This window comes from Ursus maritimus, unplaced genomic scaffold (genome assembly GCF_017311325.1).
Source record: "Ursus maritimus isolate PB19 unplaced genomic scaffold, ASM1731132v1 scaffold_24, whole genome shotgun sequence".
Lineage (NCBI taxonomy): Eukaryota > Metazoa > Chordata > Mammalia > Carnivora > Ursidae > Ursus > Ursus maritimus.
In genome coordinates, this window is record NW_024424897.1 from 17,050,001 (window position 1) to 17,072,985 (window position 22,985).

At 38.4% G+C, this 22,985-nt stretch overlaps 1 protein-coding gene across 2 annotated transcripts in view; it reads left to right on the forward strand.

The window, feature by feature from the left end:
* NSF (N-ethylmaleimide sensitive factor, vesicle fusing ATPase) overlaps positions 1-22,985 on the forward strand; it is a 147,310-nt gene that overhangs the window by 34,400 nt on the left and 89,925 nt on the right. For both annotated transcript variants that reach the window (XM_040640450.1, XM_040640451.1), the window contains exons 5-8: positions 11,322-11,488; positions 14,479-14,586; positions 15,071-15,146; positions 17,887-18,042. In XM_040640450.1, coding sequence (XP_040496384.1) covers positions 11,322-11,488; positions 14,479-14,586; positions 15,071-15,146; positions 17,887-18,042 — 507 coding nt within the window. The remainder of the gene's footprint in view (positions 1-11,321; positions 11,489-14,478; positions 14,587-15,070; positions 15,147-17,886; positions 18,043-22,985) is intronic.

A 22,985-nucleotide genomic window follows, 5' to 3' on the forward strand; every position in this document is an offset into this window, starting at 1 on the left:
TTTCTGGGCTCTCTATTCTGTTCCATTGGTCTATGTGTCTGTTTTTGTGCCAGTACCATGCTGTCTTTGTGATCACAGCTTTGTAGTACAGCTCGAAATCCGGCATTGTGATGCCCCCAGCTTTGTTTTTCCTTTTCAACAGTTCCTTGGAGATTCGGGGCCTTTTCTGTTTCCATACAAATTTAAGGACTATTTGTTCCAGTTCTTTGAAAAATGTCCTCGGTATTTTGATCGGGATAGCATTGAAAGTGTAGATTGCTCTGGGTAGCATGGACATTTTAACTATGTTAATTCTTCCAATCCATGAGCATGGAATATCTTTCCATCTTTTTATGTCTTCCTCAATGTCTTTCAAGAGTGATTTATAGTTTCTAGAATATAGGTCCTTTACGTCTCTGGTTAAGTTAATTCCAAGGTAACGTATGGTTTTTGGTGCTATTGTAAATGGGATGGATTCCCTAATTTCTCTTTCTTCGGTCTCGTTATTCGTGTATAGAAATGCAACTGATTTCTGAGCATTGATTTTGTATCCCGCCACGTTACTGAATTGCTCTATAACTTCTAATAGTTTGGGAGTGGCTTCTTTTGGGTTTTCCATATAGAGTATCATGTCATCTGCAAAGAGAGACATTTTGACTTCTTCTTTGCCAATTTGAATACCTTTGATCCCTTTTTGTCGTCTGATTGCTGTTGCAAGGACTTCTAGTACTATGTTGAATAATAGTGGCGAGAGTGGGCATCCTTGTCGAGTTCCTGATCTTAAGGGAAAGGCTTCCAGCTTTTCCCCATTGAGAATAATATTTGCAGTAGGCTTTTCATAGATGGCTTTTATGAGATTGAGAAATGTACCTTCTATTCCTACACTCTGAAGGGTTTTAATCAGGAAAGGATGCTGTATTTTGTCAAATGCTTTTTCGGCATCGATTGAGAGGATCATATGGTTCCTGAGTCTTTTCTTGTTGATATGATGTATCACGCTGATTGATTTGCGAATATTGAACCACGCTTGCATCCCAGGTATGAATCCCACTTGATCGTGATGGATAATCCTTTTAATGTACTGTTGGATTCTATTAGCAAGTATCTTGTTGAGGATTTTGGCGTCCATATTCATTAGGGAAATCGGTCTGTAATTCTCCTTTTTGAGGGGGTCTTTGCCTGGTTTGGGGATCAAGGTAATATTGGCCTCATAGAATGAGTTTGGTAGCTTTCCTTCTGTTTCTATTTTTTGAAATAGCTTTAGGAGAATAGGTATTATTTCTTCTTTGAATGTTTGGTAGAATTCCCCAGGAAAACCGTCCGGGCCTGGAGTTTTGTTATTTGGAAGGTTGTTTATCACTGACTCAATTTCTTCATAATTAATTGGCCTGTTTAAGGAATCAATTTCTTCCGGTTTCAATCTTGGTAGTTTATAGGTTTCCAGGAAGGATTCCATCTCTTCCAGATTGCTTAGTTTATTGGCATATAGCTGTTGATAAAAATTTCTAATAATCCTTCCAATTTCAATGGTGTTCGTCGTGACCTCTCCTTTTTCATTCATAATTTTAATAATCTGGGTCCTTTCTCTTTTCTTTTGGATAAGTCTTGCCAGTGGTCTGTCAATTTTATTGATTCTCTCAAAGAACCAGCTTCTAGTCCTGTTGATCTGCTCTACTGTACTTCTGGTTTCTGCTTGATTGATTTCAGCTCTAATTTTGGTCAACTGCTTCCTCGTGCGTGGATTAGGCCTGTCCCTCTGTTGCTGTTCCAGCTTCTTGAGGTGAGAATATAAAAACTGCATTTTAGATTTTTCTATTCTTTTGAGTGAGGCTTGGATGGCTATGTATTTCCCCCTTAGGACTGCCTTTGCAGTATCCCATAGGTTTTGGACTGTTGTATTTTCATTCTCATTGGTCTCCATAAATTGTTTAATTTGATTTTTGATTTCCTGGTTTATCGAGTCATTCCTGAGCAGGATGGTTCTTAGTCTCCAAGTGTTTGAGTTTCTTCCAAATTTTTCCTTGTGGTTGAGTTCCAATTTCAGAGCGTTGTGGTCTGAGAATATGCAGGGGATAATTTCAATCTTTTGGTATCGGTTGAGACCTGTTTTGTGTCCCAGAACATGGTCTATTCTTGAGAATGTTCCATGGGCATTAGAATAGAATGAGTATTCTTTGGTTCTGGGGTGTAGTGTTCTATATATATCTATGAGGTCCAACTCGTCGAGTATGGCATTCAAAGCCTTTGATTCTTTGCTTAGTTTTTGCCAGGGTGTTCTGTCTATTTCTGAGAGTGGAGTGTTGAGGTCCCCTACTATTAATGTATTTTTATTTATATGTCTCTTTATTCTGGTTAAGAGTTGGCTTGTGTATCTTGCTGCTCCCCTGTTGGGGGCATATATATTTATAATTGTCATATCCACTTGTTGAATACTTCCCTTAAGAATAATATAGTGCCCTTCTGCATCTCTAACTATAGTCTGTAGTTTAAAATCCAATTTATCTGATATGAGAATTGCTACCCCAGCTTTCTTTTGAGGTCCATTTGCGTGAAAGATGGTACTCCATCCCCTTACTCTCAGTCTGAATGCATCTTTGGGTTCGAAATGAGTCTCTTGTAGACAGCAAATGGATGGGTCATTTCTTTTTATCCAATCTGCAACCCTGTGGCGTTTTATGGGATGGTTCAAACCATTTACATTAAGACTGATTACTGAGAGATATGATTTTAATGTTGCCATGTTGCCAGTAAAGTCTTTGTTTGTATTGGCTGTGACTTTCTGTTCTGTATCACTCTTGGGGCCTTTTTACTTTTATAGAACCCCCCGTAATATCTCCTGTAGGGCTGGTTTCGTGGTTACAAAATTGGTTAGTGACTGGCGATTCTGAAATGTCTTTATTTCTCCATCAATTCTGAATGACAGCCTTGCTGGATAAAGGATCCTTGGCTGCATGTTTTTCTCTGAAAGAGCTTTAAATATGCTCCCCCAACCCTTTCTCTCATTCCAGGTCTGTGTAGACAGGTCTGACGTAATTCTGATGCTTTTGCCTTGGTACGTGAGAAATTTCTTTGCCCTGGCCGCTTTCAATACTGTATCCTTGCATCTAATATTTGCGAATTGCACTATGACGTGACGTGGCGTAGGTTTGTCGTGGTTGAGCTTGGGAGGGGTCCTCTCTGCCTCTTGGACACGAATGTTTGTTTCCCTTGCTAGATTAGGGAAGTTTTCAGCTACAATTTGTTCAAATATCTCTTCTAGACCTCTGTTTTTCTCCACCCCCTCGGGGATGCCGATGATTCTAACATTGGATCGTTTCATTGAGTCAGTAATCTCCCGTAACCTACATTCGTGGGCGTGGATTTTTTTAAGACCATCTTCTATTTTCATTTTTTCCTCTATTAACCCATCCTCCAATTCACTAACCCGTTCCTCTGCTTCTGCGACCCTGGCCGTCAGAGCCTCTAGTTTTGCCTGCATTTGGCTCATAGAATTTTTAATTTCTGTCAGATTCGCTCTCATTTCTGTCCTTAGGGATTCTATATTCTCAGTAACCTTTTCGTTAATAGTTTTTTCAATTCTACTCATCATTTTGACCATCGTTACTCTGAATTCCATTTCTGATAATTTGGTTACATCCATATCCATTATTTCTGTGGCAGAGGCCACAGAATCACTGTCTTTTCTTTGCTGGGGGGGGCTTCTCCTTCTTGTCATTCTGATGAAGAGAGGTTGCGGGGTTTCCAGAGCCCAAATTATTGACTGGGTCCCAGGCCGTGCCCCTTGTTTTATAGGGATCTTAGGGATGTGGGCTTCTTCTTTAAAGATTTTATTTATTTATTTATGTGGCAGCCAACCAGCGAGAGAGGGAACAGAAGCAGGGGAGTGGGAGAGGAAGAAGCAGGCTCCCAGCGGAGGAGCCCGATGAGGGACTCCTTTCCGGAACGCCGGGATCACGCCCTAAGCCGAAGGCAGGCGCTCAATGACTGCGCCACCCAGGCGCCCGGGTTGTGGGCTTCTTGATTTTTCAGCCTGCCTTCTGTGTTCTGGGGGAGGGGCCTGCCGCGCCGATACTCAGGCAGCCCTGTTTGGGTAGAGTCTCCGTGTCCCCTGCGAGGGGGGATGGGGATGGGCACTCCCTGAGCCGGTATTTCCAGGCTTTTGTTCTCTGGCGGCTTTCCCTGGCGGTTTGCTGTGCCTCTTCTGAGAGTCAGAGCAGCAGCGGCCAAATTTCAGCCTCTGTCACGGAACAGAAGGATTGCGGCCCGTTCTCTACTAATGTTCTGGCCACTTTAACTCTGTTCCTGTGGTGCTGCTCAACCCTGCAGCGTCCCGGGATGTGCGCCCCACACCCGGCGTCCCAGCCCTCACTTCCAGGGCCGGCGCGTCTCTGTCCTTTGTGTTTCTAATGCCGCCAGCCGCCCAGCGCACGCTCCCGGATCTCCCGGTCTCAGTCTGGATCCAGTGAGCGCACCGGGATTCCGGAGTTCCGCGAGATGCCTGGTGGCGCGCACCCGGCTCACGGTCTCAGTCTGCTGTTTCGCGGGTGCCGTCTGCGAGCCCCGCCCGCTCTCCCGTGCAAGTGGCTGCCGCTTCCCGGCGCCCGAACGCGGCGGCTCCCTCCCCCTTCCGTTTATCTTCCGATATCTGTGCACAGTTTCATGGCTCCCCGCTTCGTACCTCAATACTCAGCGCTGGAGATGTTCATTTGTAGAGATCCAGATGCGTCTTCCTGTGTCTCAGGCTGGTTCCGTGGTTGTTTAGGCTGGTCTGGTACCTATCCAGCTCGACTCGGAGGACTGGCTGAAAACGGAGTCTCCTACTCCTCCGCCCTACTTTTAGCCTTTCTTAATCTCTGTGTTTTAGGTGTGTCTGTGGTATACAGTGTAGAGTTGGGGTTTGCTTTATGAGTTAATTTGAAATCTTCTAATAGGCTTATTAAGCCCATTCACAGTTATTGATATGACTGATAAATGATCTCAGTTCTGTTATTTTACATTTTAGTTGTGTTTCTCTATTTGTTATGTTGTCTTTGCTATTTTAAAATTTTTATTTTGGTATTTAGGAGTGTTTTTTGTGTGTGTGTTTTAGTGATTACTTTTGCATTTGTACCTCTCATAGCCCCTTGGTCCCCTCCTTTTTTAATTTTTATTTTATTTTTTCTTACTTGACCTTTTCAAAAACTGTTCTGTCAGTTATAAGTGATACCTTTTGACTCTCATCTGTTGCCTATACAACAGTTCATGATCATTTTCTACCTCCCCCTTTCTCTTCCCATTTTGTTGCTTGCTTTTCTTTTTTTTTTTTCAAATTTAAAAATCTTTTTTTGAGTGGGAGAAGCAAATTTTTAAAAATTGAGGTATAACTGACGTATAACATTATATTTGTCTCAGGTATATAACGCAGCGATTCAGTGTCTGTATATGTTGCTAGTGACCTCCACAAGTCTAGTTAATACCCGTCACCTTCTATAGTTACAAAAGTAGTTTTTTTCTTGTGATGGGAACTTCTAAGATCTCCTCTTAGCAACTTTCAAATATGCGATTTAGTATTATTAACTGTAGTCACCAAGTTGTACATAGTAGTTACTTTCTTTCTACTTTTTCAAAGCATGATATTTAAATGCTGTTCTTCCACACGTGACCCCATACTTGTTTTAGTCTTAACTCTGCAATTAAGTCTCTTAAATGATTATGATCGGTCCTTTTGCCTATTTCTACTTGGTTGGATAAAAACCTATGCTCTAGGAGATTCCTCCAGGAAGTATATATGTGTATAGTGTTCCTTAAGTTCTTGCATATCCAAACTGTTTTTCTTTATCTTTGCTATTTCAAGTGCAGCTTGGCTGGATATAAATTTCTTGGCTTGTTTTCTTTTCTTGAATTTCTTGAAAATGCTGCATGCAATTGCCTTGATGCTCTTGAGAGGTCTGATGCCAGTCTGATTTTCTTACCTTTTAAGTAATTCAATTTTCCTGCCTGGGAACCCTGTGGATTTTTCTCTATTTCAAGTCTAATATCCTTACTAGGATATTTTTTGGAATTGGTCACTCTGGGTCAATGGCCAAGGGATATAGCAGGTCATTTCAATATGCAGATTTAAGTTTTCTCTTATTTCCAAAATTTTTCTTAGATTATGGTTTTGGAAATTAGTTCTGGTCCAATTGTTTTGATTTTCTTCCTAGGGGCTCTAATTATATATATATTAGTCCTTGTGTGCCTGCCTTCCATTTCAACCACTTTTTTCTTTGTTCTTTTTTTTTAAAGATTTTTTATTTTATTTATTTATTTTTTTAAAGATTTGAAAAAAGAAGATTTTATTCATTATACAGAGATAGAGAGCATGAGCCAGGGGAGGGGCAGAGGGAGAGAGAGACTCTCAAGCAGACTCCACACTGAGCGTGGAGCCCCACCCGGATTCAGCCTCACGACCCTGAGATCAGGACTTAAGCCGAAGTCAAGACTCAGATGCTTAGCCAACTGAGCCACCCAGGGGCCCTTTGTTCTTTAAAAAAAATTTTTTTAATCTTATTTTTGTTATCTGGTTGTTTTCCTTTTCTTTCACTGCCTCTTACTAAATTTCAGTTTGAATCTACTCTCCAGTGGGCACTTTGTAATTTATTATTCACTCTGAAATAATTTTATCTTTTTCTTCAGTTTCCTTCCTGAGTTTCATAAACTCCAATTGCATTTCTTGTGTCTATTTGTGTCTTACATTTTAATCTTCCAATTGTAGATGTTTTGTTATATCTCTATGTACTCTTTTGAGGATATTTAATTCATTTTAAAGTGTTATATATATATTTTCTAGTTCATGGTTGATTTTTTGGGAGAGAAGACACTTTATCAGCTGAAATGCTGCACTATTTAGTTATATGTTATGTTTTCTTTTTGTAGTAAATTTGTGGAGTTTTTTTCAATTTTTGTGGGTTTTTTTTTAGAGGGAACTTAAATATTGGGGTTATCTTTTAGGTTAAATATTTAGGTTATCTTTTTTTTTTTTTTCCTTTGTGGAAATAGGATGAGGGCTAATTTTTTTTGATTGGGTGTGAAAATAAAGGAAATTACTTTAGTTATGGGTAGCTGGTGGAGAGAGTTACATAATTAGTGCTTTCCACACTTGCCTGGGAGAAACACCTGGAGAGTTTGTTAAAAAAAAAAAAAAAAAAAAAAAAAAAAAAAAAAACGATTTCCAGGCCCTTTCCTTGAGAAGTCTGATTCATGAATCTGTGTTTTTAACACTGTTAAGTAATTACTCAGCCACATTTTGGGAAACACTGACATAAGTGATTCCCTTAACTCTAACCCCCTCACCTGAAGCCTGGTGAGAAGCTGAGACAGTGAAAGAGTTCAGCACCAGAGTGAAGTAGGTCAGTGCATGAAACCAGGGTTCCTTATTTACAGACATATATGCTTATTAAATCTAGTGAGAAAATAGGTGTGTATGTAACGTAGGTTTCTTACTTCTTCAAACTTATCTTTCTAAATATAGTTAAGAGAGTGCCTAAATTTAGCCTTTAATGTAGATAAATTCTGTGTGGAAAGGTATGAAAATTCAAGATTATAAATCTTGATGACTTGAGAAATGTGTTTTGTGACTTAAATTATATTTAAAGCATTCTTCTGCTACGAGAAATTGTTGTCTTGATTGTAAATTTAGTTCTTTAAAAGGCAAGTCAAACAGGGGCACCTGTTGGCTCAGTTAGTAGAGCATGTGACTCTTGATCTTGGGGTTGTGGGTTTGAGCCCCATGTTGGGTGTAGAAATTACTTTAAAAAAATAAAGTATTTTTTAAAAAAGTGAATCAAACAGACTTAATGAGCAAAATTATAAAACTAAGTGATTAGGTGGGACTAAGGTGGAGTTAGCTTGAGGCAAGGAAGAGTTTGGAGGCCTGAGTGATGTGAGTGATGTGGCCGTAAAGGAATACAGCTGGTTCAGGGTAAGTAGCAATGTGGGCACAGGTAGGCAAGAACGTGTGGTATGAAGGGGAGTGCTAATTCAAAGATTCTGAAACAGGAGATTTGTCTGTAAGGTGAGAATTTTTTTTAGTCAAGTCAGTGATTTTAGTGTGAAGGAATCTTCTAGAAGAATCATTTGCATATTTAAGTATTACAAACTAATGTCCAGTTAACACGTTTTTGACCATTATAGTATATGCCTTTCATTGTAATGTCTGTTTATTCAAAGCACTGCCTATAACATTCTTTGCTTATAAAAATAATTTTTATTAGTCTTTGGCATTAAATTTCTATTAATCATAAAATAAGAAAACATTCTCAACCTTATAGCCCTTCTTTGCTCCTGGATGAAACTTTCAGGGCACCTGTCCTTTTGGGGCTGACAGTGTTGCTGACCATGGTGCTGCCTCTGGTACTGTCCGTGGTACTGTCCATGGTACTGCCTGTAGCATTTGAAATTGTTTAACAGCTTGGTCTTTTCTATTTAGGAACACTGACCTTAAATTAAGGCACATTTGAAAACCATAGTCAGAAATAATGATATTTTAATACAGTTATTCAAGTTTCTTGATATGTAGATGATACACACATGTATATGCACACATTGGTGTATGTGTATGTGTGAATACACACATACATAAATATACATCATGACATTATAGAATGGTTTTTGAGTCTTTAATGCACAGGATGGTATCGTACTGTATGAATCTTTCTGCATACAGTTTTTTGCTCAATATTATATTTTAATAGCTCATCCATCTTTTATACATTTAAATTATACATATTTTATACATTTAAATTATACATATACATACAATATAATTTATAATTACACAGTTACATATACGTCAGGTTTTTATTTTAATTGCTGTATAGTATTCCACATTCTGAATATAACACATTTTACTCATCATTCCCCTACTGATCAGTGTTTTTTCAATGTTCGGCTGTTATAAATTATGCTGCAAGGAACCTCTGTATAGATCTCTTTTTAGATAAATGTTAAGGAGTGTTTTTGGTACAGACACCTGGAAATGGAATTACCGAACCAACTTACTCATTTCTTTTTTTTTTTTTTTAAGATTTTATTTATTTATTTGACAGAGATAGAGACAGCCAGCGAGAGAGGGAACACAAGCAAGGGGAGTGGGAGAGGAAGAAGCAGGCTCATAGCAGAGGAGCCTGATGTGGGGCTCGATCCCATAACGCCGGGATCACGCCCTGAGCCGAAGGCAGACGCCTAACCTCTGTGCCACCCAGGCTCCCCAACTTACTCATTTCTACATTAATATTTCATTCTGTATCTATCTTAACTGTATGAGGAAACAGTTAGGCTCTCTTGCTTATGAAAATTACTTAACATGCAACCTGTACTTTCTACAAAATGTTAAGAAAGAACAAAACACCTAGAAGTGGAGGCAGGGGGGCGCCTGGTTGGCTCAGTCGTTAAGTGTCTGCCTTTGGCTTAGGTCATGATCCCAGGGTCCTGGGATCGAGCCCCGCATCAGGCTCCCTGCTCAGTGGGAAGCCTGCTTCTCCTTCTCCTGCTCCCCCTGCTTGTGTTCCCTCTTTCTCTGTGTCAAATAAATAAATAAAATCTTAAAAAAAAAAAAAGTGGAGGCAGGAAAGTCTTCTGAAACTTTCAGGTGAGATTTGAACTTTTTCTTTCTTTTTTTTTTTTTTTTTTAGATTTTATTTATTTAACAGAGAGAGACAACCAGCGAGAGAGGGAACACAAGCAGGGGGAGCGGGAGAGGAAGAAGCAGGCTCCTAGCAGAGAAGCCTGATGTGGGGCTCGATCCCAGAACGCCGGGATCATGCCCTGAGCCGAAGGCAGATGCTTAACAACTGCACCACCCAGGCGCCCCTGAACTTTTTCTTTGATCTTCAGTGAATTTCCTATTCTTTACCCTGACTTTCTTAGTTATTTTGCTTTTGAAAATGTTTATCTTTATGTGTATCCCCCTTTACAATGGGAAACCAAAATATTAAAATATGATTAGACAAGCAATTTCATTCAGAGAATTTAAAGAAAATCTCTGTATATAACTGTCTAGACTATAAGAAATACGTTTAGGGGGCGCCTGGGTGGCTCAGATGGTTAAGCGTCTGCCTTCGGCTCGGATCATGGTCTCAGGGTCCTGGGATCGTGCCCCACAATAAGTTCCCTGCTCAGCAGGGAGCCTGCTTCTCCCTCTCCCTCTACTGGTCCCCCTGTTCCCCCTGCTTGTGCTCTCTCGCTCTCTGTCAAATAAATAAATAAAATCTTAAAAAAAAATAAGTTTAGAACAGAATTTAGGGTATGGAAGGAACATAAAGGTTTATATAGTTCCATCTTCTTGTTTTACAGATGTGACAAATAAAGGCACAGAGAGCTAGATGATTTACTTAGATTCTTAACTAACAGAATCTTTTTTTTTAAGATTTTTTAAAAAATTTATTTGAGAGAGAGAGACAAAGATAGTGACAACACAGGTGAGCACAAGTGAACACAAGCGAGTACAAGCTGGGAGGAGAGGGAGAAGCAGGCTCTCCGCTGAGCAGGGAGATCATGGGATCATGACCTGAGCCAAAGGTAGCCGCTGAACCAACTGAGCCACCCAGGCGCCCCCTAATGGAATCTTTTGGAACACAGACTCAAACTCCAAAGTTCCTTTGTCTTGCCTCCTTTGTTATTAGCATGGAGATTAGGTTTTTTGCTGTTGTGTGCTGTTCATATAAAGATGAGTTAAAAACATGGTCCTTGCCTTCTTTTACATGTTGTACATGGAATACTTACTCTTGAGTGTACTTACTCCCTGCCTACAGTAGGTGTCAGTAAATATTTTTGTAGTATTAAAAAAGAAATGTCAAACTCTAAGTTGCTGTGGAGTAAACCTGCCTAGTAAATATTGTTTCTCAAGCCTTTTTTTTTTTTTTTTTTTGGTCCTACACACTAACTTGCTAGGGCAAAAGAGTCCACACGCTTCTCATGTTAGCTCTTGTTTGTGTCATACAAAAATCTTGTTTGAAAGCAGCATGCTATGCCAACTCCACTGGCACTTTCCGTGCTCATTTTGTTCTCTGTTAAATGAGAAGAAAGAAGATGTAGAGACCATGTGGGAAGGGCTGTGATTTCCCATAAGGGTCGGGTGAGGGGTAAAGGTAGAGGGAAGGTGCTGTTCAATATGCCCTAATTAATTCAGAGGGGAGCAAAATATTCAGTGGTCATATTATTTTCTTTAATCTGTGCCTGTGTGTCCCTCCAGTGACAGCCACGGAAAGCCCCCTTTTGGTCGAGTTCTGTTAGGTTTCATTTATGTGAAACTTTTAGTTATTCGAAACACAGAAAGTATTTGGTATCTTTGAGATTTTAAAAATGCTTCTTCTTTTTCCCCCTAGTATCCTTATATACATTTGACAAGGCCAAACAATGCATTGGCACAATGACCATCGAGATTGATTTCCTGCAGAAAAAGAGCATTGACTCCAACCCTTATGATACTGACAAGATGGCAGCCGAATTCATCCAGCAGTTTAACAACCAGGCATTCTCAGTGGGACAACAGGTGGTTTTGAATTTTCTTTCTTTCTTCCCACTTAACAGGCGTTCCAATCTCTGTAGTTGTCCAAAATAATAATTCTACCTTGTAGAAATTACGAGGAGCTTCACATATGGACAGAGATATCCAGTCGAGTGATAGAAAGTGATAGATAGTGTTGGAGATGTGTTTACTGAACCTCTGAGTCCAGTCAGAAAAATTCTAAAGTAGCTTCTAGGTTATAGTGTCATATTTAATTACAGCAGCTCTTTCCTCTGTAAATTTGGGAACACTGCAAACTTATATGCTCAGATTTCTTACTTTTCTTTTTGTGGGACATTTGTTTTGTCTCTGGATGGCTTTTTGTTTTACTGATACATTTCTGTAAGAAAAGTAATTCTTAACTCTTTTAGTTATGAACTAACTTGAGAATCTTAAGACAATTATTTATATATATTTTCAGGTTTTTCGCAGAATATCCGAAGCCCAGATTTTCTATCCTTAAAGGTGATATTGCTGATCTTGCCCTTTTTTGGACTTCAGTTAACATATTGTTAACCTCCTAGGAAGAAATTCTGTTCTTTTTAAAATTTTACTTAAAAAATTGTGTGAGTTAAAAATTGCTGCTTGTTTGTACACATAAAGAATCATTGCTCTTTTGACTTCACCATTACATTTGTCTCCATCTTTGTGACTTTTCTTAATTATTCCTAACTCCTTCCCCCTGTCATTCATAGCTCCATAGCAGTACTTCTCAGAGTGTGGTCCAGAGACTTCTTTGGGTCCCTGAGACTCTTTCAGGGGATTTGTGAAGTCAAAATTATTTTCATAATAATAGCAAGATGTTACGTCTCTTTTTTCTCTTACTCTCTCACGAACGTATGGTGGTGTTTTGCAGACTGTGTGATGTATGCTAGCTCGTCAGCACATCGACTGTTAAAGCAGATGTGAGGGTCTGCTGTCTTCCGTCTGCGAGACATTAAAGAGATTTGCAAAAATGTGACAGTGCCACTGTTTCCACATATGTTTTTTATTTTGGAAACTGGCGGGGGATTTTTTTTTTTTTTTTAAGATTTTATTTATTTATTTGACAGAGACAGCCAGTGAGAGAGGGAACACAAGCAGGGGGAGTGGGAAAGGAAGAAGCAGGCTCCTAGTGGAGGAGCCTGATGTGGGGCTCGATCCCAGAACTCTGGGATCACGCCCTGGGCCGAAGGCAGACGCTTAACGACTGTGCCACCCAGACGCCCCTGGCGGGGGATTTTATAAATTAAACACAATTCACTTAGGTTCACACATAATGAATTTCTTGTCATTTTTATGTTAATAAATACATTTTAAGTTTCTTGTTCTAATTTCTACTACAGTGAATACCAGTGGATATAATCCATTTAAACAAAGGCTCTTTGAGGATTCTCAAAAATTTTTAGGCATATAAAGGGATCCTGAGACTAAAAAGTTTGTGAATCGCCGCTTATGGCATTCTGATCTCTAGTGACTTACCTAGACTATCCTTGCAGGCTCTCATCTGGGGAAGTATGTGGAACAGACAGTGAGAGAAGCGGTAGAAAGAACTAGCTCTTGGATCAAAGGAGTGTCACTTCTTTGGATTCTCTCATCTCAGTGAAATGGCGTAAATCTGAAAGAACAAGACCAGGCATCCGGATAATCCATACATTATGATAATCAAGCTTTCACAAGTGAAAGTAAATCACTGACAGACAGAAAAGGGTTACAGTGCATTTATTATTCTTTTTAAGAGTATTAGAATTGGAATGAACCTCAGAGGTTGTCTTGTCTAACCTCCTCATTTTGCAAATGAGTAATTTTTAAATTCAGAGAAGGTAAAAAGCGTGCCCGTGGCTACACAGCCAGGGCCATAGCTGAGACAAGAACCCGCTAGATAACTGAACAGTTAATTAATTAAACAAATATTTACTGAATAACCTAGTATGTTTCGGCTACTATTTTAGTCCCAGCAGGTGAGCAGTGAACAAAATACACACATTTCCTATTTTTACAGAGCTTACTTTCTAGTTGGGGAAGACCATGCACTGTTAAGTACTTTGATGGAAGGAAAATGAGCTGATGTACCAGAGAACCAGCATGGTGCTGCTCGAGATGAGACGGTCCGGGGAGTCTCCCCAAGATAATAGTCCGCTGATCATTGGGTGACCACGTGTCCATTGCTTTTTGAGCTATGCTGTTCCTTCTGGATCCCTACACTTTTTGATGAATAATTATGCTCAAATTGCTTACCTAAACGTCATTGTTTTTACCTTTTCCTTTAGTGTTACGACTTTAATAGAAGATGCTTTGGTATTTGTAATCATTTCAAACCCAGGAACATCCAGATGTCTATAAACCCATGAGAGAAAAATCCTCCATAATTCGGAGAAGAAATAAATATCTTACCCCAAATCACTGTTCTTAGTGTCGATTCCCATTCGTAGTGGTCAGTAGTGGCAGGGCTGGCAGTCAGCTTTGCCTGCGGTACTTACGGTTGCAGCCCAGCAGGTAGAAGAGGGCCTAGGTTGTAGAAGGCACTCAGTAAACACTTGGTGAAGGAATGGGCATTCAGAAGCTCTCCATGCACTTGTATGGCAGGGATTTGTATTGGTGGTAGAAAGGCATGACTCTGGGGGTCATGGACCCGGGACCCAGGCGTGAATCCTGGCACTGCCATTGACTGTGACTCTGACTTCCGTTGCTTAGGCGCGCTCTGGATCTCAGCTCCCTTACTGGTAAAACTGAGGAAGCCCGTCTGTTTCCAAGAGAGTTTGTATTAAGTAGAGGACCTCCTGTAGTGTTTGTTTGGCACACGAAGATACTCAATAAATGTTAGTTGCCTTTTCCTCTCATTGCCTGTGTGCGTAGTTTGCCTGTGGAGCAGATTTGAGAGGGATATACAGGAGAAAGCTGCCTTCGCTGCATTTGGAAAACGCTGGTGATGATGTGAGAATCCAGCCATTATATCATGGAAGTGATTTTTCTCCCCTTATCTCTTTTCTACATAGCTTGTGTTTAGCTTCAATGAAAAGCTTTTTGGTTTGCTGGTAAAGGACATCGAAGCCATGGATCCTAGCATCCTGAAGGGAGAGCCCGCGACAGGTAAAAGACAGAAGGTACGTTTTAGTTCTAATAATCACTGTGATGCGAGTTGTGCAAATTAATACAACATTCCTAGCCATTCTCTTGCTCAGTGTTTTCTTTCGTATTATGTAGTCTTTCTTTTAAGGTAGTAAGGAGAAAACATTGCTTTTATAACTAATACTATTATCAAAATATAGCATAAATTAAACTTATTTGCAGACTTAATAGTTATTTGAAATTTGTATGTGTACTCGTAATCCTGGTTGAATACAGATCATCTGTATTTATTGTACACAAATAAGAGCAGTAAGTCAGGCATTATCAAAAGATACATGCATTGAAATTAAATAGAAATAGTAGAAAGTAGTTAGGACAAAAATAAATGTAACTTAGATGATAGTTTGGAAGATTTGCTTTGCTCAAAGAGACCTTACTTCCCCTTCATTTTTGGCCTTGCTTTGAGAAGTCCAGAAGTTCACTATTAGACTAACTGCTAATTATTGTCTTTCTGTACAGATTGAAGTAGGACTGGTTGTTGGAAACAGTCAAGTTGCATTTGAAAAAGCAGAAAATTCATCACTTAATCTTATTGGTAAGATTTGCAATTTTTAGAAAAGTCTGAATGAAGTGGGACTATCTCTGTTATCATATGTGACTCAACTACTGTGATTTTCAAGTCTGGGAGGAGAATAAGGGCACCTCTGTTGAGAAGGCTTATCACAAAATCACACAGTATTTCATCACTGTCAGATGTGCTGATACAGAAAAAAAGTTTAGGGCACCTGGGTGGCTCAGTCAGTTAATTGTCTGCCTTCAGCTCAGGTCATGATCCCTGGGATCGAGCCCCGCATTAGGCTCCCTGCTTTGTGGGGAGCTTGCTTCTCCCTCTCCCTCTGCCTCCTGCTCCCCCTGCTTGTGCTCACTCTCTCTCTCTCTGTCAAATAAATAAATGAAATGTTTATTGAAAAAAAAAAAAGTTTAAAACCTTCACTAGATCATTATTGTCCAATAGAAATAGAATATGGACCATACGTGTAATTTTTAATTTTCTAGTAATGACACTAAAAATCAAGAAAAAAATACAGAGTAAAATTAATTTTCAAACTTTTTAAAAAAGATTTTATTTATTATTTGAGAGAGGGAGTGAGCAAATGAGAGAGAGAGCACACAAGCAGGGGCAGAGGGAGAGGGAGAAGCCAACTTCCCTGCTGATCAGGGAGCCTGATGTGGGACTCGATCCCAGGACCTTGGGTTTTTTACCTGAACTGAAGGCAGACGCTTAGCCAACTGAGCCACCCAGTCGCCCCTCATTTTTAAACTTTTAATTTTGAGATAAGTTCAGGCTTACAGCAGATTTGCATAAATAGTTCAGAGAGGTCCTGTATGTTTCAGCAGCTTCCTTGGTGTTACATCTCAAATAATCATAGTACAGTTACCCAAACTAAGTTAACATAGTTACATTGATACTAACTAACCTACAGATTTTGTTTGGGTTTCACTAGTTTTTTCATTATGTCCTTTCTGTTCTAGGATCGGATTCAGAATCTCACATTGCATTTAGTTGTCTAGTTTCCATAGCCTTCTCTGGTCTCTGACAGTTCCTCAGGCTTCCACTGTCTTTATCCACCTTGGTGCATAATGTGTCTGTACGCATGTTGGGAACTGGTCAGTTATTTGTAGACTGCCCCTCACTTGGTGGTGTGTTCAGTGTGATACTAGCATCACTTCTGTTAGTGATTGAGTTAAATGGTGAATGTGCAGGTAAAGAAAGTCTTTCCAACAGATTCTTAGCTCAGTCCTACTCTTGTATGTTAGCCCTGCTTTTATTATAATAAAATAATGCAGATTGGACTCCAAGAAAAGTAACTCACCAGAATGATGATGCCATGAACTGTATAGTCATTCTGATTTGGGGTGATTTTCACTATGCCGATGTCCTCCCCAGTAGAAAGTAGAGGGTTGTCATCATTGGTTGCCCACCATTATTTCCAAGGCTATTTACCTTCAAATATGTGACCTTTCTTGATCCATAAATTATCATTCCCTCCTTACTTTTTTTTTCTTAATTTTACAACAAAATATTTGTTTCATAAAATATGGATATTCACTCAAAAATAACTCACACACTCTAAAATTTTTAAATTTGATCCTATTTTCATAATGTTTTATAATTTGTTTTGTTGCTTAACATATTTCAAGCCTCTTCATACACCTCAACAATATAATTTTTAATGACTATATATGTTGTTTTATGGATGTCAGATTTATTAGAATCTCCTATTATTGATCCAATACATTTCTGAAGTGATTTCTTTGTATTTTATACACCTTTCATACACCTTTTGTTAAGGTATCTTATCTTAAGGGAGTTGCATGCCTTTCATACAATGTGGGTGTTTCTAAGTCATGCAAAGGTGATTGATGGGCTTTTTTCCATTGATAAATAAAATTGTGTACGGATTTAGCGTGTGGTAAATTTGGCCACAAGAGGGCAGTAGAGTGTAAGAAATATTTTTCATAGCTTCATAAAGGAAACGAGTCCGCAAAACCCTAACCATAAAATCACCATCTAGGATAAACTTTTTCTAATGTGAGCTTTTCTTCTCTCATAAAAAAAAAAAAAACTGTATCACTTTATTTTTTGTTCATAGCGGAGTGTACTAAGGCACTTTTATTGTTTGAGGTGGGTAATGTGCTTCTCTTGAGTTACGTTAGGGGGCACTATAACATTTAAGTTAGATACTTTTTATCTGTGAAAATTAGGAACTGTGAATTTTGAAATCATTAAGACTTTAGGATAATTTTAGACTTTTGTGTGCAAGTAGAGGAAAAAACAAATAAGACATCAGACTTAGCGCATCCTTTCAGGCTAAGGGGTTATATACACGGTTTATAAACTTAATCTAGATAAATACACGTATTTTTAAATACACTTGCTTCAGGAGCGTTGAGGGATTGCTAGATTTCAGTTGCTTTTCTAGCAACTAGTGTTGTCTTCATCAGATGTACACATGGTGTTTCCTCTCATCAGCCAAGTTAGTTAACTAGGTTAGGATTAGAGGTTAATAAGACCAAGCTCCATGGATTGACCACAAATGGACTACCGCATGAGTTTAGACATGTCGGAAATGTTTTGCTGGCCCTAAGTGGGTCCAGACAAAGTAGTTAACATAGCAAAACTTATTCTTCTTATTAGAAAATCAGCTAAGAGTGTGTTCATCTTTGCCTAGGGTAGCTTCTCTTTATTCATTAAGAATGCCCAGCAATTTCTGTCTTTTTTCACCTAGTAACGAAGTTCTTGTTTCACATTTGATTACATTTGTCTGACATAGGCAAAGCTAAAACCAAGGAAAATCGCCAGTCTATCATCAATCCTGACTGGAACTTTGAAAAAATGGGAATAGGAGGTCTGGACAAGGAATTTTCAGATATTTTTCGACGAGCATTTGCGTCCCGAGTATTTCCGCCAGAGATTGTGGAGCAGATGGGTGAGTTTAAAAAGGAAAATTTGATAAAATCTTGTATTATTAAAAAAAAAAAGAAGAATGCAATGAAATCTCTTTTTAAATAACATTTTGAAATTTTTTTCAGACTTGCCAGTGTATTTTTGTGTTTTAACTTTTTCTTTTAAAAAAATGGTCTAAAATTTTTTTTTGAAGTATTACAATTTTTTAAATTACATTTTAGTTTTATAGGGAAAATAGAAATATTTGTGGTTACTTTATCTTTATTTATTTGTTAATTTAAATATGTTTGTGTATGGACATATTTAGAAATTTCGTTTTATTTATTTATTTATGAATGCTTTTCTATAGGGCATGTTTAGGAATTTCACCGGACTCTGAAGATTCAGTGTGTGTCTAAGATTTATGCTGCTGAATCATCATCATCTATTAGACTGTGGGCATTGTTCTTATGTTAGCTACTGCTTCTTTTTATTGTGCTGTTGCATTACCCAATTAGTACATCTTCGTACCTAGTAAATGGATTCTTGGCATGTTTTTCAATTAGATAAGTTTGATCCAAAAAGACAAATGCATGGTATACATGGGAGTTTCCATATTGCGTGTAAAGAAATGTGCCGTTCATTTATCATTTTCTTCTTGAAGGTTTATTTAATTTATCTGTGTGTGAAATGGCTTTATTTGCCCCAGTGGAAATGCTGTCATGACTGTTTTCATATCCATATCATATGTTGAATTGGAATGTGAGCAACAGAATATCTGGGAAAGGAATTTATAACCTAACAGCTTCTGACAGACTATTAGTATAAAAACAGTATCTAAGAAAAACCTGAAGAAATACGAAGATATTACTCCCTTCACCTCCATCATTCTTTATCTGTACATTGCTACTGGCAGATAAAAGTATGGTGGAGAAAAGAACTGCTTTCTAGGCACTAAGTGCTTGGTTCTATTAGCCTCCTATTGTTGGTAGCCTTTCTGCCTGGCCGTTCACGCTGATAAATTAGAGGCACAGCACACACCTGTTCTCTGGGTAAAGGTCGAGTTTGGAGTTGGATTAAGAGAAAATGACAGAGACCCTCATCACCTGAGTTTTATACACCTTGAGATGGCAATAACATACTTTTTTATCTGAAAGATAACAAAGGCCAAGTCCATAAAAAACAGAATTTTAATTTGGAACGTAGTAAAAAATGTGGTAATTCACTGTCTTGGTAATGTGTATTTTAAAGCACAATAAGTCCATAAAGCTTTTTGATCAAGACATGGAAATGTTGTTTGCATATATTTTGAGTATCAGGAGAGATAAAAGGATGATTTTAAATGTTCTGTTATTCTTATGGCATATTTTTTACTGGTTTTTCAAGACTGAGCTCTGTGCAGAGTCTAATGATTCTGTTTCTTTGAACATGTATATTATCCAACCAGCAAGTAGAAAAGTAACGGCTTCTGTAATAATCTGTATCTTTTAATTATATTACAAATGTTTTCTCGCAGTTTTTAGAAGCTGTCAAGGATTCAATTTTTCAGATGCATGTTTCCTGTTTGTGCATTATCCAGACCCTGCTCATTAGGGCCTCTGTCTGCAGTTGGGTTGATAATCCTGAAAGGAGCAAAACTCATATTGGTCGATCTGTGACTTTGCCAGCTGTTGGAGGGTTTGGAATTAAATCAAAACAGATCTGGAATTTTTGAGTGAATTTAATCTGTTGCTACAACTCATATTGAAATTAGTTAAATTATAATAATTTGCTTTTTTGTTATTGTCAACAAGTTTTTTGACTAAGAACCATGGATTTGAATTTTGTTTGTGAGGGCTACTATCCAGAACCTTTTCTGTGGATTTATTTTTTTAATATTTTTACACTAATTGGACAAAAAACGAGTTCTGTTCTTTAAAAATATTTTTTTTGTCTTTATGGCTTTTTGCCATAAAGATGCATGTTATCAATTTGATTTAAAAGACAAAAAGTATAAAACTACCTTTGCTTTTCAGCTAAATTGAAAGGCATTATTTTCTTTATTCTGAATGAAGATTGTCAGTGTCCTAATGGTCAAATGGCTGGGAAATAGTTCTCTTGCAATGCACGTGTCATTCTCTGTTTTCCATTAGAGTCTTCTTTTTTCCTTTGAATTTTGGGGGATTACATGGTAGAATACCTCATTGCAGTCCAAAAACAGCATGGTTATAAAATTCTCATTAGGCTTTGGTAAAGGTATATAAAAGTACAGATTGCTACATTTGGATAGAATGTAAAATAACCCTGCACAAGTTCTTTTTATATATACCCTGTGTTCTTTTACCCTGGCAGGTGGGAACAAAATTGTCTGATTTTTTCCTCACTCTTTAATGGTTTGGGGATCCGTTTGGACACTGGGTGTGATTGTTTAAATCAATTAAAATGGAAAGAAATAGTGATTAGAGAAGAATAATTTATGTAGGTTATGGGGCTGTTTTGTTTTAAGCAGAGAACTTTTTGTGTTTACCATGGAGTCTAGAGTTATGTCTACTTTGTAAGTAGGAATCTTAACTAAATGGATCTTTTTGCCTATGTATCAAAGTTGCAAGTTCACAAAGTGATCGATTTAGAGTTCTCTTCTCTCACTGTGTTTATGAGTGATAATTTTGCTTCTAGGTAATACAGTTCTTTGCTTTTGCTTGTGAAACTTCATGTTCCTTTCCATGATTGAGGATGTAGTTTAGAAATGTGCAGAATATTGCCGGTGAGGCATACAAAGACCAAAGGGCTAACCAGAGGCACACCGTGATGCAGGAACATTCGAGGTCAGGTGAGGTCACGCACATGCAGTCCATGTCCGAGGAGCACCTTCTGAGTCCCAGGGTAAAGGTGTGGGCATCAAAAAGTGGTGTCTGAATGTCTCGGTGAATAAACTCAGCAGCTGATTGCTGTCCTTGAGTACAGTCAGGTGTCAGCTGGATATACACTTGCGTTCAGACATTTACCACACTTACTCCCTTGCACGTGGTTTTGTGGAGAATGTTGTGAATAATTAATTGATTGAGTCCCTCAGTTCTTGTTGTGGCTCTTTTGTTGGCAAAGATAGAGATTCTGTAAAGAAACTTCATTTTTCAGCATCCCTGGCAGTTACCCCTAAGTTGTAAATGCCAGGACAAAAAAAAACCCCACCAAACATCCTCTTCAAAGGACAGTGGAATGCTTGTTAAAGAATTAACGTCTCTTAATGTAGTTTTAGGACTAGGTTTACATGTAGCCAAGGAAAGGGGCTTTGGCAGAAGTTCCTCTTTTTATAGTTGGAAGGAAGAGTGTGCGGACTGAAGGCCTCCAGCCTCATGTTGCCTTTGGTGGCCGTATCCCTCCAGGAGATCCAGGCCACCTAGCGGGGAGGAGAGCCTCTGTGATGTCTTGTGCCTCCCTTCTTTGAAACGGACTCTGTTCTTTTTGGTCCCCTTTCTCTATGCCTCCCTCTCTAAGCCCATTTTCAACCTGTATTTTTAAGATTTTTTTTGAAATTCTAGAGGAGAGCAACTCTTTTCTGATACAGTAGGTGAAGCCGCAGTGACTCTACGGAGTAGAGTGCCTGGAAGATAAGGAGCCTTTCAGTCACACGCAGGCATCTTTCACATGCTAAGAACAGTGCAAATAAAATATGGTGGAAGAAAGGGCACTGAGGTTTTCTGCGCGCCATATTTGGGGGAGAGGGAGTTCTTACTCAGATTAACATAAACACTGACACTCTTAAGATGCATTTTCACACTCCCACTCATGAGGAGAGATTGCAATTTAAATGGGGGTTAAGACATCTAGCCGAACTCCAGGGCTCTGTAAAAGGAACCCTAAGGCTAAAGAGCTTATCTGAAATTTGAAAAAAAGAAAAAAAAAGTGAAGCTTTCTGACATTCATCTTTTTTCCTTGTATTAGTCATAACTTGCTTTTCAGCTATATTTTAGGTTTTGAATGCCAACCTGACATCTGTTCAAGTCTGCCTGTAATTTATTAGGAAAGGAAAAGAAAGCAGTTGCTCACTAGTTAGAGATGCAAAACTTCCCCCTTCTGCTTTTCCACCAAGTACTTATAGATGATACTTGGACATGAAGAAGGAATAATTTACTAATTATTAATTCAAACTTCATTTTAGGAAATCTGTAATTTTTTTTAATCAGAAGAAGAAATAGCTTATGACCATGTGATTTCCAAAAATCTCTAGAACAGGATTTAGAGCTAAAGCACACACCCTAAAAATTACTCTAGGTGCTTTTTTTATAAGTTGAAATTTTTAACCTTGAATTAATTCTTGCATTGGTTTTAATAATTTAAGTAAAATTTACTTACATTTGAATAGAAGTAATGTAGCTGTGGTCATGTCTCAGAGTCAAACTGTGTGTAAATTCAGTTAGTATTTTTTATTAATAGATAAACTTTTAGAAATAAATCTTTCAAGGAGGGGGAGCTGTCTGTAGAGTCTAAGCTAATGGATTAGATTTGCTGGCAGCTACAGGTGAGTTACGGATCAGTCACTAGTCTAAGTTTGAACCTAAACCTCCAGCAGTAAGGAAATAATTAAATGAAGTATGCTACATGCTCTTACCCTTGGTATGGAATACAGTGAAGCAGGTCTTAAACTGATAGTTTCCAATGTACAGAGATGTTTTAATAAAATATATATATAAAACTGAAAGTTAAATGCATTACAGAAGTCTCTATGAACACACATTAGATTGAAAAAACATTGTTTACTTCCATGAAAGGGAAGTTGGGATGGGAAATACAGGGAGGTTTTTGTTCTTTTACTCTCTGAACTTCTGCATCTGAATGTTTTACTGTGATCTTATATTTCTACTTGTGTAGTTAAGAAAACAACCAAAAGGTAATATCACAGGCTCTTTCTCTTTTGTGGTGGCTTTGCTGTCAGCACAGCAAGGGAACGTGGGAACAGGTGTGTCCCATGTCCTTCATGAGGTTTCTTTGGAGGAAAAGAGCGCAGGG